This window comes from Azolla caroliniana, unplaced genomic scaffold (assembly GCF_043228905.1).
Source record: "Azolla caroliniana isolate FFs.n. ecotype wild unplaced genomic scaffold, voAzoCaro1.0.p SCAF_9, whole genome shotgun sequence".
NCBI lineage: Eukaryota > Viridiplantae > Streptophyta > Polypodiopsida > Salviniales > Salviniaceae > Azolla > Azolla caroliniana.
The window spans coordinates 4,736,061-4,753,852 of record NW_028230444.1 but is presented as its reverse complement, the minus strand read 5'-3'; the positions used below and the strand labels follow the sequence as shown (position 1 = coordinate 4,753,852).

The following is a 17,792-nucleotide window of genomic DNA, read 5'->3' as shown; positions in this document are numbered from 1 at the left end:
ACTTAACCACCTACATAAACTATCATTTCATTAATTTTAGAGTGTGGATGCAATTGTAAGAATTAAAATCTTGCCTAGAATTAGCTTAGTTGGTAGAGTAGAAGACTATAATTGCTAGGTCACTTGTTGAAATTTAGGCGTTTGCTCTAATTAATATCTTAGAGCAATATATTTACAATAACCAAAACCCAATCTTAGCTCATTTGGTTGAGTGGAAGATTGTAGTTGAATTGTTGTAATCCTTAGGTCGTAGGTTCAAATCCAGCAAGTTTGATGTAAGGAATGCGTTAGAACAAACATAATTTGGATGATGCTACTTAACCAACTACACAAACTATCATTTCATTAAATTTTAGAGTATAGATGCAATTGTAAGAGTTAAAACCTCGCCTAGCATTAAATTAATTGGTGGAGCAAAGGACTATCGTTGAGTTCGATTAGCTATAATATTTTATGTACTAACTAAAGAACTCGACCTTAGCTCAATTGGTAGAGCAGAGGATTGTAGTTGAATTGTTGTAATCCTTACGTCGCTAGTTCAAATATGATAGGTTGGATACATTACAATAAACATAATTTATGTGACCTTACTTAGCTAACTACAGAAACTAATTAATGTTAGAGTATGGATGCAATTATAAGCATTAAAATCTTGCCTAGCCTTAGTTTAATTGGCAGAGCAAAGGACTATAGTTGACTTGCTAAGACGCTCATTCAATTCTAACATGTTCACTATAATAGTTTATCCATTAACGAAAGAACCCAACCTTAGCTCAATTGGTAGAGCAAAGGATTGTCGTTGAATTGGTGTAATCCTTAGGTTGCCAGTTCAAATTTGATAGGTTGGATACATTACAACAAACATAATTTATGTGACCTTACTTAGCTAACTACAGAAACTAATTAATGTTAGAGTATGGATGCAATTATAAGCATTAAAATCTTGCCTAGCCTTAGTTTAATTGGCAGAGCAAAGGACTATAGTTGACTTGCTAAGATGCTCATTCAATTCTAATATGTTCACTATAATAGTTTATCCATTAACCAAAGAACCCAACCTTAGCTCAATTGGTAGAGCAAAGGATTGTCGTTGAATTGGTGTAATCCTTAGGTTGCCAGTTCAAATTTGATAGATTGGATACATTACAACAAACATAATTTATGTGACCTTACTTAGCTAACTACATAAACTATAATTTCAATCATTTTGGAGTATGGATGCAATTGTAAGAATTAAAATATTGCCTAACATTAGCTTCATTAGTAGAGCACAAGATTATTGTTGCGTAGTTATGTCACTCATTCAAATAGAGTACCAATCAAAACCCAACTTTAGCTCATTTGGTAGAGTGGAGGATTGTAGTTGAATTGTTGTAATCCTTAGGTCACAAATAGGTTGGAATGGATGCAATTGTAAGAGTTAAATCTTGCCTAACATTAGCTTAATTGGTAGAGCACAAGATTATTGTTACATAGTTAAGTCACTCGTTCAAATAGAGTACTGATCAAAACCCAACCTTAGCTCAGTTGGTATAGTGGAGGATTGTAGTTGAATTGTTGTAATCCTTACTAGGTCACAAATAGGTTGGATAAAACTGTACGAATTAAAATCTTCCCTAGCATTAGCATAGTTGGTTGAGTTGAAGACTATAATCGCTTCGTCATTAGTTCAAATTCTTTAGGTTGGATGTAATGGATAAATTGGAACAAACATCATTTATGTTGTCATACTTAACCAACTATATAGACTATCATTCCCTTATTAAGAGTAAAAATCTTGATGGATGCAATTGTAAGAGTTAAAATCTTGCCTAGCATTAGCTTCGTTGGTAGAGTAGAAGACTATAATCGCTAGGTCACTTGCTGAAATTTAGTACGTTGGCTCTAATTAATATCTTAGAACAATATATTTACAACAATCAAAATCCAACTTTAGGTCAATTGGTAGAGCGGAGGATTGTAGTTCCATTGTTATAATCCTTGAGTAATTGGTTCAGAATTTGATAGGGTTGATGTAATACATTCCTAGAACTAACATAATTTATGTGGTGTTACTTAAGCAAGCTGATAAACTATCATTTCATTAAATTTATAGTATGGATGCGATTGTAAGACTTAAAATCCTTCCTAACATTTGCTTCATTGGTAGAGCAAAGCACTATAGTTGAGTGATTATAATTGTTAGGTCATATTTATTAGGTCACTCGTTAAAATCCAATATGTTGAATCTAATGAATATCTTTGAACATAATCAAGAGTATTGAAAATTCAACCTTAGCTCAAGCGATAGAGTGGAGGGTTGTAGTTGCATTATTGTAATCCTTAGGTTACTAGATCTAATTTTGTAGGTTGGATGTGGTGCTACTTAACCCACTAGATAAACTATAACCAACTAGATACAATATCATTTTTAAATTTAGAGTATGGATGCAATTGTAAGACCTAAAATCCTGCCTAGCATTAGCTTAGTTGGTAGAGCAAATGACTATAGTTGCATCATTACAATCATTAGTTCATCATTCATATCCAATATGTTGAATCTAATGAATATACGAGAAGAACATAGTCTACGTTGCGCTAGTTAAGCAATTAGATAAACTTACAATATATATGTTAATTAGCTTTAGTTGGTTGCCAAAATCTTACCTATCATTACCTTAGTTGTAACAATGGATAATAGTTTGGTTTGAGAGTGTCAAACGCAAACCGTTTAAAAATTTTGAAACTTAACCAAATCGAACCGCGAAATTGTTTAAACCAAACGGTCACAAAAAAATCAAGCTCAAAACTACACGGTTTTAGAGATTTTAAAAGCTTTAAAGGATTAAACTATTCGTGATTTGGTTTCAATTTTCAAATTACTAGGTCAAAACTCATATTTTCACATTTTAGTTTTTTAATTTTTTAATTTTTCAAAATTTAAAGATTTTTCTAAAAATATCAAAATTAGGATTAAAATGTTCGAAAGATTTTTGGAAAAAATAAATGTTCGAAACAATATTTAAGAAAATAATCAAATGTTAATCCTAAACCATCTAATCGTTAAGCTGATAAAGGCTCAAACCAAACCAAACTGTTAACCCCTGAACCTGAACCAAACCAAACTAAATCGTTTAAACTGTTAAGCCGTAGTTTCGCAATTTGTTTCAATCCAAACTATTGTCGATTGCTACTTAGTTGGCAGAACAAAGGGCTATAGTTGTGTTTGTTGTAATAGTTAGGTCACTTGTTCAAATCAATATGTTGAATCTAATGAATACCTTAGAAGAACATAATCAACGTGGCACTACTTAAGCAACTAGATGAACTTATATAGTATATCTTTTCATTAGCTCAAGTTGTAGAGTAGAGAACCTTGGTTGCCTCATTGAAATCCTTACGTCATTAGGCATTAGTTCAATCTGGTATGTTGCAAATACATTAGAACAACGTGATACTTTTCGACATTGAATTGTCCTCATCCTTGCCTGAGATGACTACATGCTTCCTTATTGTCACTTCTGCATTGTAGCTCATATTTTCCCTTGGTTGCCTTTACTAGGCTTTGATCCCTTACCCCTTTCGCTACAAGTGGTTAGTGGTTAAATCTTATCATTTAGTCTATGCTTTCTTGTAACAGTAATTTTTTTCCTCCAATGTTCAATTTCAGCAAAATAACCTTTACACAAGTTGCCTTGATTTCCTCCCTTTGTATTAACCATTTTCATACACCTAGATATTTGTCAGAAATGAAGTAGCGAGTATAGCATTGATGAAAGGGACAAATGGATAAGGAAAGAGACAAAGGAATAGAGAGACTTGTGATACAATGGAAAAAGGTCGAAGAGCATTGTAAAAGCTATAGAATGCACTTTTACCAATCTTTTAAGCTTGTTCTTAACATCAAGACTCTTTGAAATCTTTAATCACTGAGTAAACTTTAAGTATGTATTTAACTTAATCTCACTTGAGTCTTAATCTAAGTGTTTGTGTTGGTGGTTGTTATGTAGCCATGAATAGGCTACGAGGGAAGATTTGTCCAAGAACATCACACCACCTAGGCAAGATATGAACATGTCATATTGCTCAATGAGTTCAATGAAGACGATTCCACCAAGATGATGCGAAGCAAATCCATCAATTGGATTGAACTCAATCAGAATATCATAATGGTTCTCAATGTTTTCTCTAGGTTCAATCATAGATTTAACCAATTACCATTCAAGGACTACCAATGTGGTGTCACTATGACTCATGAGTAGGGCAGACAATGAAGATGGTTTGAATCTCATTACACTTGCAATTATTGAGCACAAGCTACCACCATAAACTTGATAGATTGGGAATTTTAAAGACAAATTGCATAGCCACGTCCCACGACATTTGATGAAATGATTGGTTAGCTTTCCGAAGTTTTAATTCACTAGCAGAAGTTTAACTTTACTATTATAACTGCCATTATGATAACTACATCAAGCTGCAATATGATCATTATTTGCATTTAAACTAAATGCATTATTTCCATTATTTATATTGTCAATTATCACAACCCGTCTCCATTTGACATCCTACTTTTCTACCTGAACTGAAATCTATCAAAAGATGATGTGGGTTTAAAGAAAAGAGAACGATTCTGTTCAATTGAGGTCTTAATAAAAAGCTTACACAACATTCTTCATAAATAATTTGTATCAATACTGAGTCATTGTCCACCCGAGAATATAGGCCTCTTTTCACCAATGTCAATGCAATTAGTTAGATTTTTATTAAGGGAATCAATTGTGCATAATTCAACAAGTTACAACAACATATAATCATGGAATGTAATACACACATCATTGTTCTTCACTGGATTATTGTTGATTTCTTCATACTCAGGATCATCGTAGGTCTTTTATAACCTTTCACAATGTTATGATTCTTTATAAGTCCTTGATAGATTTGCCTCTGATGAAGTTCAACATCCGTGTAGCTGTTTCAAGAAGCACAAGAGATGCTGTTGACAAATTCGCTAGAAACTCTTCTGAAGTAGGTCTATCTCCATCAACAATGTCTGTGACAACCTTCAGTAGTATGACTGGTGTAGCCAAAAGACGTGCTACGTAGAGTACTGATGCCCCCTGAAGATAACCCATTTGGACGTTAGTAGAAACCACCATCGCAAAAAGGTTTGTCGTGATTGCATATGCATATATATATATATATATATATGTTCAGGGTTGTCAGATTTAAGGATATAGAGTTTGGGGTTAGGTTTTAAGAGTTTGGGGTTAAGACTTGATGCTCTGTAGTGTTTAGAGTTTAGGGTTAAGTGTTTAGGTTTTAATGTTTAGTTTAGTATTTTTTATTTGCTGATATAGTGTTAAAAACTTAGGATTTAAGATTTGGCCTTTAGTGTTTAGTTTACTAATCAGTATTGAGTATAATGAAGTTATTAATATTTAGCATTCAGCATTTAGTGTTTATGGCACAAACCTCCATATCTTTGACTGAAGCATCATTGGCTTTAATCAATTCTTCATCTTGGGGAGTCATATCCAGAGAATTACCGGTTGACAGTTTGCCTTCCTGGAATATTCAGATTAAGAATGCCTCTCTGAGGTAACATATATTAAAGTTCAGTGAAGAGTTCAACAATTCAAATTATACCTTCAACTGCAAACTCTGCACCAAATTTGGGGTTGGTGTGGTGGGATTAGCTCCAATACCATATTTATCAAAAATCTGAAGCATACAATAGACATTCTACACGTGAGAATCCAGTATCATACTATCAGTCCTAGGAAAAGTTTTGATACAAATTTTATCTTACCGGTATTGGTATTCGTCTATCATGATTAGCTGCTTCTGTAGCAATAAAAGCATCTCCAACACTTGCCCCCTTTGCCTATCCAAACATGAGGAAAAAACAGATATTCAGAATATTAGTTTTATCTGCAATAATATGATAATAAGCCAGGAACGTGCATCTTTACATTACGATATCCAAAAAAAACTTTCAAGATTGTCAAGCTAAGCAAGGTGATTGAGAAACACACTTCAGTAATAAAGGATCCCCGCTAGATCATAGTTATCCATATGTGAACCATATGCCAAATGGATATAGGTCTAGAAGTAATAGAGAAAGTTTATAACGTACAGTACATGTGATGTAATATATATGAAATTCAACAATAAAGATGTTTCTAAACACGAGTATAAGAGATTAAGTGAATTAAAATGCATTGTGGTTTCAACTTCCACGGAAGAAATTATCAAAATACATTTAACTCTAAATCAATGTGGATGAAACTCATTCCTAACTAGACTATGAGATATATTCGGGTATGTGAAAAGATAATAAATAAATAATGGATCAAAATTGTCCAACCTTAAAGCCACCAGCAGTGCCCATATTGATGATTAAATCAGGTTTCAGTGCTTGTACAGCAGCAAAAGTGATAAGCGCGGATGGAACAGTACCCACATTATCAACACCTAAATGAAAGACCATTAGTAACGAATGCAAGAATTTATAACTTAATACTCAAAACTGTAATGCATATTTTTCACTCACCAAAAACCAAGCATTTCCCTGGCACAACAATGTTTATATCTAAACCTTCATGACTCCCATGGTATCTTATCCATGGCAAACCAGAAGGAAACCTGAAAACATATTCAAGAAAACACAAAAAAAACAAAAGAAAGTTATACAAAATAGATACTCGTCTACTCTTCGTCTAGTAAAAAATCAAAAAAGTCCTGGAGATAGAGAGAACAATTGACCCATCATTACATGGGATAAGAATCCTTGCAAGGGGAGATGTCTCTTCTCCAAACATTAGCCATGGTAGGAAGGCAACATTTATATATCCAAACAATCGAATGTGCAAATTTAAATATCATAAATGGGAGCAGCCTATATTTTTGAGGTGATGTATCATTGGACAATCCAAAACTTACAAGGAGCTATCATCTTGTTGGAGCTTCAAAGATTCTACAAATGGAAGTGCTTCTGCCTGCATTGCTGCAAAAAAATGTTCTGATCTCTTTGTTTTGGTTAAAAAAATGTCAGAAATTCTTGATCTATAAACATGGAAAGTACTGTATTATGCAAATACTAGTAGGATAAACAAATGGACAATCACTGATGGGTCCTGTCAACATTATCAAAACCTATGTAGCCTTTTTCTCAGTACCTTTGGTGGCATAGGCCTAATGGATCTATCATTCAACCTACATAGTACCAGGTTACCAAGATCTGGACCTGCCTTCTGACACATATCCAACAGAGGACAACTTGTGTCATCCATAGTGATCCATCAACTCTATAATAAGGATTGTTTGAGCTTAGATCTACTACTCCATTGAGCATGCCATTGTGTATCCTACTATAATTTGTGATTGAGGTAGCTGTATAGTTTCATATATGATATTTGTAAGTCATGTAGCATATAGGATCGCACCTCGCTTCATCCTTATGATTGTCATCAACAACTGCATGTATCACCATCATTATGATAAACTACGTACATCATCATTGACATCATCCTTTGATAGCACATATGATCGTCATCACACATTAAATTTTCAGCATTATTTTGCCCTTAATTCAATATCTGGAGAACACTAGTTCCTATACTTCTGATCAATTGTCTCATAGGCCAATCTCAGCTTCTTAAAGCAATTAACATAACTCACTCTCTCTAACACGCACGCGCGCACGCGCACACACACACATACATATATTAACTATGTCAACTATGTCTTTTCATTGAAACGTCTCACATACTTTCTCTCAAAAAAAAAAAAAAAAATCAATACTGAGGTTTTTGATGAAACCTCGCAATCTCTCTCACACACAGTCTGTATAACTCCACCACACACATATCCAACTACATATAGGCCTTACACTTTCCCTCTCGAACTCACAAAACCACACACACACACACACACACATCCAACATACAGATCTTTCAGGTTCAAAAACATATGTATATATATCTCAACCACGCACATACACATCCAACAAAGTATAGGCCTTCTCAAACCTCTCTCTCTCTCTATCTATCAATCTATCTCTCACTCGTACAGATAAGAACACTTACATACGATAAACAGGACGGAGGAAATCGGGGTTGAAAGGGCTTCATCTGTGGGGATGGAAGAAGGCATGGCTATTCCCGTCGTTCAAGTGGGTGAGTGTGGAAGGGGAGTATGTGTAGTAATGGCGGGGGGGGCGCATTTCACTCTGCCATGTCTGAAGGGGGAGCAACAGAGCATATCAAGGCCATGGCTATACATACATACATACATACATACATATATTATTATTATTAGGTTTTTATATACATACATAGTCAAAATGTGATGATAGATGGGGGGGGGATGCTCACAACAAAATCAGCCCAATAAACTCTTGGCTCTCCAAATTGAGCCCAAAACTCCGGCTCCTGACCGACCGACCGAAATCAGCCCCAAAGAGAGATCCTCCTGGGTTTCGGCTCTGTCACGTCTGTTTTTTGTGCGGTGGTCCATTGTGAGGGCTACGGAAGAGGCTCCTCCTCCCGTGGGCTCTTGTAGAGTACAGGGTCAGGCGGCCAGAGGAGCTTGCACACATCAAACACACCTACCCCCGCATGTTCCCCACCCAAAACCTAGACCCTCTGTTGACCTCAACTTCTCCCTGACCTGCGTACGAACTGAAACCAATCACTCTTGTGGTTGAGCCATCCACCCACCAAGACTTCACTTTCATATCGACCATCCAACGAGTTATGAATGAAGCCTTGCATTCGATGATCGGATGGATGCATGCAACTCGTCGTCGTCATGTTTTCATTCCCCCTATGGGTATTTGATTGTGGTTTCGGGTTTCTTCATTTCCTGCGATTTCGCCATTTCATTTTCATTATGGAAGAACGGATAGATACCATGCCATGTAGCACATTCGTCCTACTTTGTCATGATCGGGGGCAATCCCCTTTGAACTTCTTATTCACTTTCCCGCATTTCATTAGAAATGTTAAACTGGGCCCTAGCTCTAGGGTATTGAGTCATTGACTAGCGCATATGAGGAATTCTGAGTGGATCTAAGCGTCTACTTTGGAAAATGCCAATTAAATCCAACCCCATAAGAGTTTATTCTTGACTGACACCTCATACCAAAATTCGATGGTGAATGTAGAGTCTTGGTTTCCATCACATCTATGTGCACACTACAACTGTCACAAATATTATGCCTTATTTTCACCAATAATTTGTGGCTTGCAACATACAAAGGGATTTTGGTGTTTTACTTATCCTACGCGTCACCACTATTGTAGGTTGTTGATTTCATTAGATAAGCTTGAGGGAAAGCCTTTGTGTTTCCTATCCTATTGTTATTGCTACTTTAGGTTTCTAACTTCACGAGATAAGCTTTAGGGAAAGCATTTGTGTTTCCTATCTTTTGTTACTACTACTGTAGGTTGTTGATTTCGTTAGATAAACTTTATGATTTAGCTACATTCTACTCTTTCAAAATACACAATACTGATAAAATGAAGTTATGTTTGTACTTTTTCAACATTGATTGTTATGATATCTTTGCATATATACCTTTTTTGTTGTACAAAAAGTAATCTTTACCTCTTATTTATATGGGATTTTATGCATGAAAAAGTGTAAGGAATCTTTAAAGGAAATAGTGCAAGTCGGTAATGTTCCGTGGGATCAGTAAATGTGTTTCATATGCCTACTCTAGCAAGGGTTTCACATTTTATCAAACGCTTTGCTCCTTGCCTGAATAAGAACCAAATGTAAGTGTTGAAATATCAAGCTTAACTTAGTTTAGTTACTTAGTCAACCATGTAACTTTATAATTACCTAGATAGAATCTAGTTAGAAGTATTGACTATAACGCCTTAAATAGGACCTTGTACTTAAGTGGGATATTCTAGATCCTCCACTCCTAAGTACATTTAATATAGGACTTACACCTTAGTACCTATATTCCACTCACACATGTGCACCTTTGCACATGAGATTTATATATACCTCATTGTGGGTATTTTTGTTTTTGATGATGATAAAGCTAATTTAATATAGTTACTCATTCCCCATATTGTGTTGTTCATAAGTGTATCTCTCTCTCTCTCTCTTCCTCTCACACACATACACACATATCACTTAATCTTCTGCTTATCAACTAATCACATAATTAGGTACTAATTAACCCTTGCTTAATTACTTACCTAATTCTTAACATGGTATCAGAGCGTGTGGTTTAGAAAATCCACTAAGCCCACCCGACTCCGTGATTGTGTGTTCGAGACGCCGACGACAAAATCCGGCTATCGGCTACCGTAGTGCCGCTACATAGCACGTGTACGTGATCGAAGGAAGAAAAGCAAAAGAAGAGAAGACACAATCAACATGCACACACAAATGGGTAGTTCGCTCCCTAGTGAAAAGCTAGATCGGAGCAATTATTCATCTTGGGAGTACAAGATGACCCAATACCTCGTTGGCCAAGGGTATTGGAGCTACATCAATGGCGCTCAAGAAAATCGACCCGACTCAAAGAACGCCGACTACGCAACATGGGAGCAAGCGGCTAGTCAAGTCATGTATTGCTTGGCAACATGTGTCCACGACCACATGCTTATCCATATTCGAGACGCCAAGACGCCTAAAGAAGTGTGGGCAAACTTAAAGAAAATGTTCGCCGCCAACACAACCACCTGAAAGCTTCAACTCCAACAAGAGTTGAATAACATTCGGCAAGAAGATATGTCTGTGTCGGACTACACTACCAAGATCAAGAGCATTTGCGACTCGCTTGGCTCCATCAAAATAAACGTCGACGAAGACGAGATGGTTCAAGTATGCTTGGGCAGCCTTGCACAACGATTCGACTCGTTAAGGACGGCAATCTTAGCGAGGGAAAATCTTCCTTCGTTCTTCGACCTTCAATCAATGCTAATGGTTGAAGTGAACCACGTCCAAACCAAAACCAAGACATTAGAAGGACAAATGTTCTTCTCAAATTCGGATGGTGGCCGAGGACGAAGTCGAGGCGGTAGAAGAGTCCAATTCGGCCCATCACACAAAGGGAACTCAAACCTTCACGGAAGCCATCGAGGAACCTTTGGAAGAAGGGGGAGCTTCCACGCCGAACAAGGTCAGCAAACGAGGCCCGCAACTTGCAATTATTGCGGCAAAGTCGGCCACGACAAGGCGGAATGTCGGAAAAAGAGAAGTGAGTCGGCTTCAACAAGTCGACAACTCACAAAGTACGCATCGAACTCCGACTACAACAATCGTAGCAGAATGTTCACGAATCACATATCAAATTTCGACTACGACGACCATGGCGAAATGTTCGTAATGAGGCATAGAGCGAACTCTATGACGGCCTCCAACTCCGCAAGCACCTCCAATTCGAAAGATGTGTGGTTCATCAATTCCGGTGCCTCACATCACATGACATCTCACAAAGAGTGGTTTCATGATTTACGAACGCCGGATCGATCCGGTTTCATAGAGACGGGAGACGACACCACGCACCCCATTCGACACATCGGCAATGTCCCATTCGGGAAAGAAGGCGAGCAAACTTGCATCAAGAATGTCTTGCACGTGCCCCAAATAACGAAGAATTTGGTCTCGGTCGGCCAAATCGTGGAGCAAGGCATGCAAGTCCGCTTCAACAACGAAGGTTGTTTCATTGAGAAAGATGGCCAATTCATAGTTAAGGGATGGAGAGACGACCGAATGTTCATCCTTGATTTGAACAAGGTGAAATCGGCAATGTACGCCAAAGGTCTCAAAACCGAGACAAGCATCGAGTTGTGGCACAAGAGAATCGGTCACATAAACCTCCAACGACATCGAGCGATGCAAACCAAGGAAGTCGTCATCGGACTTCCGACATTTGAGTCGAAACAAGTCGACCGAGTATGTGAAGCTTGTCAATTCGGCAAACAACATCGACTCCCATTCCCAAAGGAGAGCCACGCAAGAAAAGACCTCCTCGACATCATACACTCGGATGTATGGGGACCGGCTCAAATGCCGACGATCGGTGGATGCCAATACTACGTAACCTTCATCGACGACTACTCCCACTACACGTGGATCTACCCGATGAAGAAGAAAAGTGAAGTGCTCTCCCACTTCCAAAAGCTCAAGGGGAAAGTCGAAAAAGAAATCGGTCAGCACAATCGATGCCTATGATCGGATGGAGGCAAGGAGTACTTCTCTGACAAATTCACCTCCTACCTCCAAAGTGGAGGCATTCGGAGAGAATTCTCATGCTGACACACCCCCCAACAAAATGGAGTCGCCAAAAGAAAAAATCAGCAAATACTCAAGGTAGCACACGCTGTCGTGACTTGAGAATGAGGAGAGAGAAAAATAAGATGGCAGTAGAAGGTAGAGAGAGAGAGAGAGAGAGAGAGAGAGAGAGAGAAAGAACACTAGAAATGGAAAGAGAGTTTATATTATAAGAGAGCAAGGATTACAAAGAGCTAAGGGGCTACAAACTGGTGTTGAACCGAATGAGTTGTGATGAATGAATAGACACCTATTTATAGGTCCTTATGGAGTATTCTAGAATGTTCTAGAATATTTTAGATATTTATGATATTTAATATAATCATGGAATATCCTAGAATGTTCTAGAATACTCTAGATTGTTCTAGAATACTCTAAATGTCTTGTAATAACTAATAATACATTTATTATAACTATACATCATATATGTTAGTATAATGGTTAAAGGTCTAACATATAGACCAAGACGTCTTGGGCTCGAATCCTTGTAAGGCCAAAATGTATGTCGTCATGACATTATCCCCCCTTTCCGACGACGAGTTCCATGAGTCAGAAGACAAGATTTCGGACTTGGCTTATGAGGATATTTGTTGTGAAATGCAGCAACCATTTCGAAGGCATTAGCAAGATTCTCAAGAGGTTCCCATGTTCAATCATTAGGTGTATAACCTAACCAGTCAACCAAATAATACAGTTTGTTGCGAATGATCTTGGAGTCGAGAATGGTAGCAACTTCATATTCGGAGCCATCTGAAACTTCGATTGGAGGTGGGGGAGATGTAAGACGGCTTGGAATAGAGCTGGTTGTGTACGGCTCCAAAAGTGAAACATGGAAGACCGGGTGAAGATGCATATGAGGGGGATGATCAAGGCGAAATGCCACATCATTGATCTTACCAGATATCACATATGGGCCAAAACGTTGATAATCCAATTTGCAGCAAGGTCGGGTTGTTTTATTGTGACCTTGTAAAAGCCATACTCAATCCCCCACTTGAAACATAGTCGATGAATCACGTCGATGATGGTCGGCAACCTTCTTTTGAGTGTTTTGAGCATCACATAAATGGTGCAAAAGGATATCTTGAACTTCTTGGAGTCGGGTGAGCCGATCTTCAACAACCGGGTTTGTCGGGAGTTCGGGATGTTCAAGCATAGTCCAATGAGGATGGTACCCAATGTTTGCAAAAAATGGGGAAAATATCCAGTAGAAGAATTTTCTGAGTTGTTGTAAGCAAATTCCGCCAAATGTAATAGATCAACCCAATCATCTTGTTGATAGTTGACAAAACAACGAAGATATTGTTCTATTGTTTGGTTGGTGTGCTCACTTTGTCCGTTAGTTTCTAGATGGTAGCCGGAAGAGAGTTTGCAAGAAGTATGTAAGAGTTTGAACATGTGCCGCCAAAATTTTGAGATGAACTGGGGACCCTGATCGCTGATAATATCATTAGGAAGACCATGATGCCGAAACACCTCTTGCATGAGTAACTCGGCTATCTCTTGGCTTGTAATGGCCTTTGTGCAGGGAAGAAAATGTGCCATCTTGGTAAAACGATCTACTACCGTGAGAATAGAATCAAAACCCTTGGAAGGTGGTAGATCCATAATGAAGTTCAATGAAATAGATTTCCATGGACTCTCAGGAATAGGCATTGGTTGTAATAAGCCATATGGATGATGTCGAGGTTTTTTGGATCGGCAACATGTATCACAACTACGAACATAATCCGTAACAAAATGGCGAAGTCGTGGCCACCAATACCTTCGAGAAATTAATGCCAAAGTCTTGTGGATGCCAAAATGTCCAGCCATTGGTGTATCATGACATTGTTGCAAGACTTGGAGTCGAGAAGGACCATCAGGCACATATAAGAGATTTTGTCGAAAAAGTAAACCATCATGCCAATTGAACTGGTTGTAGTCTTGACGAGGATTTTGAGATTGTGAACAAGAAGCACGATCTGGGATAATATGGTTCAGAATATCTTGGGCGAATTCATCAGTCTCAATATGCTCCCAAATGGAGTCTAGAAGACTTAAATCCTCGGGTGTGTCTATAGCATGAAAAGCCATTAGTCGTAGATGGTTAGGACCCAAGAGGATTTGCTTCTGACTTTCAAATGCGGCCTCTCCTGGTTGAAGTTCCATATATGAACGCCGAGATAAAGCATCTGCTTTGCCTTGTTGTGTCCCAGGTGATATAGAATTACGAAATCAAAACGAGTTAAAAATTGCGCCCAACGAGCTTGTCGACGACTCAAGACTCGAGCACTTTGGAAGTACGTTAGATTTTTGTGATCATTATAGACAATGATTTGTTGAGACGAACCCTCCAAAAAATGACGTCATTGTTGAAAAGAATCCACAATGGCAAGAAGCTCTTTGTTGTGAATCTCATAGTTGATTTCTGCAGCTTCGAATTTCCGTGAATGAAAAGCCACAGGGTGCATTTGGCCATCATTGCTAATCTAGGATAATACGCTTCCTAGTGCGAAGTCAGATGCATCAGCTTCCAGTATAAAGCGCTTCAATGGATCAACATGCATCAAAATTGGTGCGGATGTAAATGCTTGCTTTAATCCTTCAAATGCAAAGTTTGCATTTATACTCCACACAAATGGTTGATTCTTCTGTGTCAGTTGAGTGAGGGGCAATACGATCTTTGAATAATCTTTGATGAACTTGCGATAAAAGTTTGCGAACCCTAAAAAACATTGTACATCTCGCACAAACTGTGGTGTTTGCCAATCCAAAACTGTTTGAACCTTTGCTGGATCCATAGAGATGCCATGTGAAGAGACTATGTACCCCAAAAATTCCACTTGACGCTGGTCAAAGCTGCACTTCTCCAATTTTGCATAGAGACCATATTCACGCAACCGTTGCAAAGCTTGTCGAACATGTATATCATGATCCTCTTGAGTTTTTGAGTAGATCAAGATAACATCTAGGTAAATTATGACGAAAATATCGAGGAAATCTCGAAAAATGTCATTCGCCATATGTTGGAAAACTGTTGGTGCATTCGTGAGACCAAATGGCATCATTGTATACTCAAAATGGCCATAGTGAGTACGAAAAGCAGTCTTCCATTCATCCCAAGGACGAATTCGAACAAGATTGTAAGCACCTCGAAGATCTAACTTTGTAAAATACTTACCTCCATTAAGGCGTTCCAGAAGGCTCGAAATCAATGGTAGAGTATATCGGTTTCGAATAGTTACTTTATTCAATCCTCGATAATCCATGACCAGACGAAGCGAACCATCTTTCTTCTTAACGAAAAATATGGGTGCGCCGACAAGAGATCTTGAATGCTGGATAAACCCATTCGCCAAGTTCTCATCGATATATTCTTGAAGAACCTCTAACTCCGTGGGTGAAAGGTTATAAATTGGCCCCCATGGAGGCTCTTTTCCGGGCTGCAAATCAATCGGGCAATCATATGGTCGATGCTCTGGTAGTCTATTGGCCTTCACCTTATCAAAAACATCGGAGAATTCTATATATTTCTTCGGTAGTTGGACCCCCGATTCTTGTGAGCTCGATGTGGGAGTTGCTAAAACTGCGAACACCAACATGTCTTCCTTCCGTCCTTCCTCACGTAATTGATGTATAGAGATTGTCGAAATCTTTTGGAATGTCATATCCTTTGTTGGAGTTTTAAGAGGCTCAGACTGTATTGTGACTTCTTCAATGGTTCTTTTTCTCCAATCAATAGTTGGGTTATGTAGCTCAAACCATGGAAGACCAAGAACTAGGGAGTGCTCTGGACTACCAATGATGTTGAATGAGATGGCACTAGCCAAATTGCCTAGGACTACATGAATTGGTTCAGACTCTTCAAGTATATCACCTGATGCTATGGGGTGTCCATCAATGACTCCGACTGATACTGGTCTTGGGAGCTTATGCAACTGAATATTATGCATTACAGCAAACTCACGATCCATGAAGCAAGAGTTGGATCCAGAGTTTAAGAGGGCAGAAGTTGGGACTCGATTGCACCTAGATGTGTTAAGCTCAACTTGTGTAGAGAAAACTCGACTAACTTGACCGGATGAAATGGAACCACAACTAGGGACGGACGTTACATGCCTAGGGCTGTCCAACCAAATGGCTTCGATTTTGGCCGGACTTACTCGTTTAACACATCATCTAATTTGCTCAAGACATCAAATGTATTTTTATGACAGGGACTACTAGGCCTACTTGGGTTACGAGAAGGCAAGATAGAAATTGAGATGGGATTGTCATGAGCACTTACTTGGTTAACTTGTCGTCATGGTTTATGTGGACAATTCACAGCAATATGCCCTGGACCACCACAATAGAGGCATAGATGATTCGCTCGCCATCGTTGCTTTTCAACATCCGATAATGGTCCTCGACGTCGTGTTGTCTCAATTTCCATTGGAGTAGGGCCTTCCACCACACTTGACTTTGATACTTGGGGTGGAGTTGCAACCACCGAAGCATATGTTTCTGTTGGTCGAAAGTGTAACATTTGTTGGCACTCAGAACGCCGCTCAAATAAGCGATTGTCACATCGCATGGCCCGGCTTACTACTTCAGTAAGAGATTTTGGATCATCATGGAAGGTAAGAAGTAAATCCTTCACATCATTGCGCAGACCTTGACGAAATTGGTCCATTAATGCCGCCTCGTCCCATGGAATATCACATGCTAGAAGGCGAAAATCTACAACATAAGCGGAAGCAGGACGATCTCCTTGTCGTAATCGCTGAATTTTGTTTATTGCAGTCCTCATACTATCAGTGTCTCCAAAGTTGGCTTGGAACTCATTAATAAACCCTTCAAAATCTTCTAATAATGGTGAGTGCTTCTCTAGGAGTGGTGCAAACCACGCTAATGCGGTACCCGTTAACAAGGTACCAACTAGACCCACACGAGCAACATCAGTTGGGTAACGGCTAGGATGCAATTTAATCACAAGTCGTACCTGATTTAAAAATCCACGAAATTGAGACCTTGTACCATCAAACTTGGCTGGCAGACTAATCTTGGGTTCCTTCGGCAAGGTTTGAACTTCCGCCGCTTGTCGTTGCAATAGAGTAGTCTCCAATTGATGCACCCGTTGAGATAATTCTTCATATTGTTGTACTTTCTCAGCACTTACTTGTTGTAGGTCTCCCAGCAATCTTTGATTTTCATGCTCTAGTGCCACGAATTTGGTTGTTAGCATTTCGAGCTCGGAAAGAACACGCATATATTCTTGCTTGCTGACGGACTCCATAGTTGTGATAGAAAATTGCTAGATTTGGTTGAATAAGGTTAAGATAAGAAGAAGAAGTTGGAGAAGAAGAAAAGAGATAAATTCGGTTCAAACTGTCGTGACTTGAGAATAGGAGAGAGAAAAATAAGATGAAAGTAGAAGGTAGAGAGAGAGAGAGAAGAGAGAGAAAGAATACTAGAAATGGAAAGAGAGTTGATATTATAAGAGAGCAAGGATTACAAAGAGTAGGCTAAGGGGCTACAAACTGGTGTTG

General features: G+C 38.5%; 1 protein-coding gene across 1 annotated transcript; it reads right to left on the bottom strand.

Moving 5' to 3' along the window:
- Positions 1–4,632: 4,632 nt before the first annotated feature.
- Positions 4,633–8,205, bottom strand: LOC147859971 (5'-methylthioadenosine nucleosidase-like). The gene is made up of 8 exons (XM_087324922.1): positions 8,070–8,205; positions 6,925–6,988; positions 6,536–6,627; positions 6,350–6,456; positions 5,792–5,866; positions 5,629–5,703; positions 5,455–5,547; positions 4,633–5,099 (listed from the first exon to the last, which is right to left on the bottom strand). The coding sequence occupies exons 1-8, from the start codon at positions 8,134–8,136 to the stop codon at positions 4,902–4,904; spliced, it is 771 nt and encodes a 256-aa protein (XP_087181048.1). The 5' UTR covers positions 8,137–8,205; the 3' UTR covers positions 4,633–4,901.
- Positions 8,206–17,792: the final 9,587 nt, after the last annotated feature.

Coding starts and splice junctions, on each gene's coding strand:
- LOC147859971 (XM_087324922.1), bottom strand. CDS start 8,136: ATGCCTTCTTCCATCCCCACAGATGAAGCCCTTTCAACCCCGATTTCC. Junction 6,628..6,924: donor CAACAAGATGATAGCTCCTT/GTAAGTTTTGGA, acceptor ATATGTTTTCAG/GTTTCCTTCTGGTTTGCCAT. Junction 5,100..5,454: donor CTTCAGTCAAAGATATGGAG/GTTTGTGCCATA, acceptor GGTTATCTTCAG/GGGGCATCAGTACTCTACGT.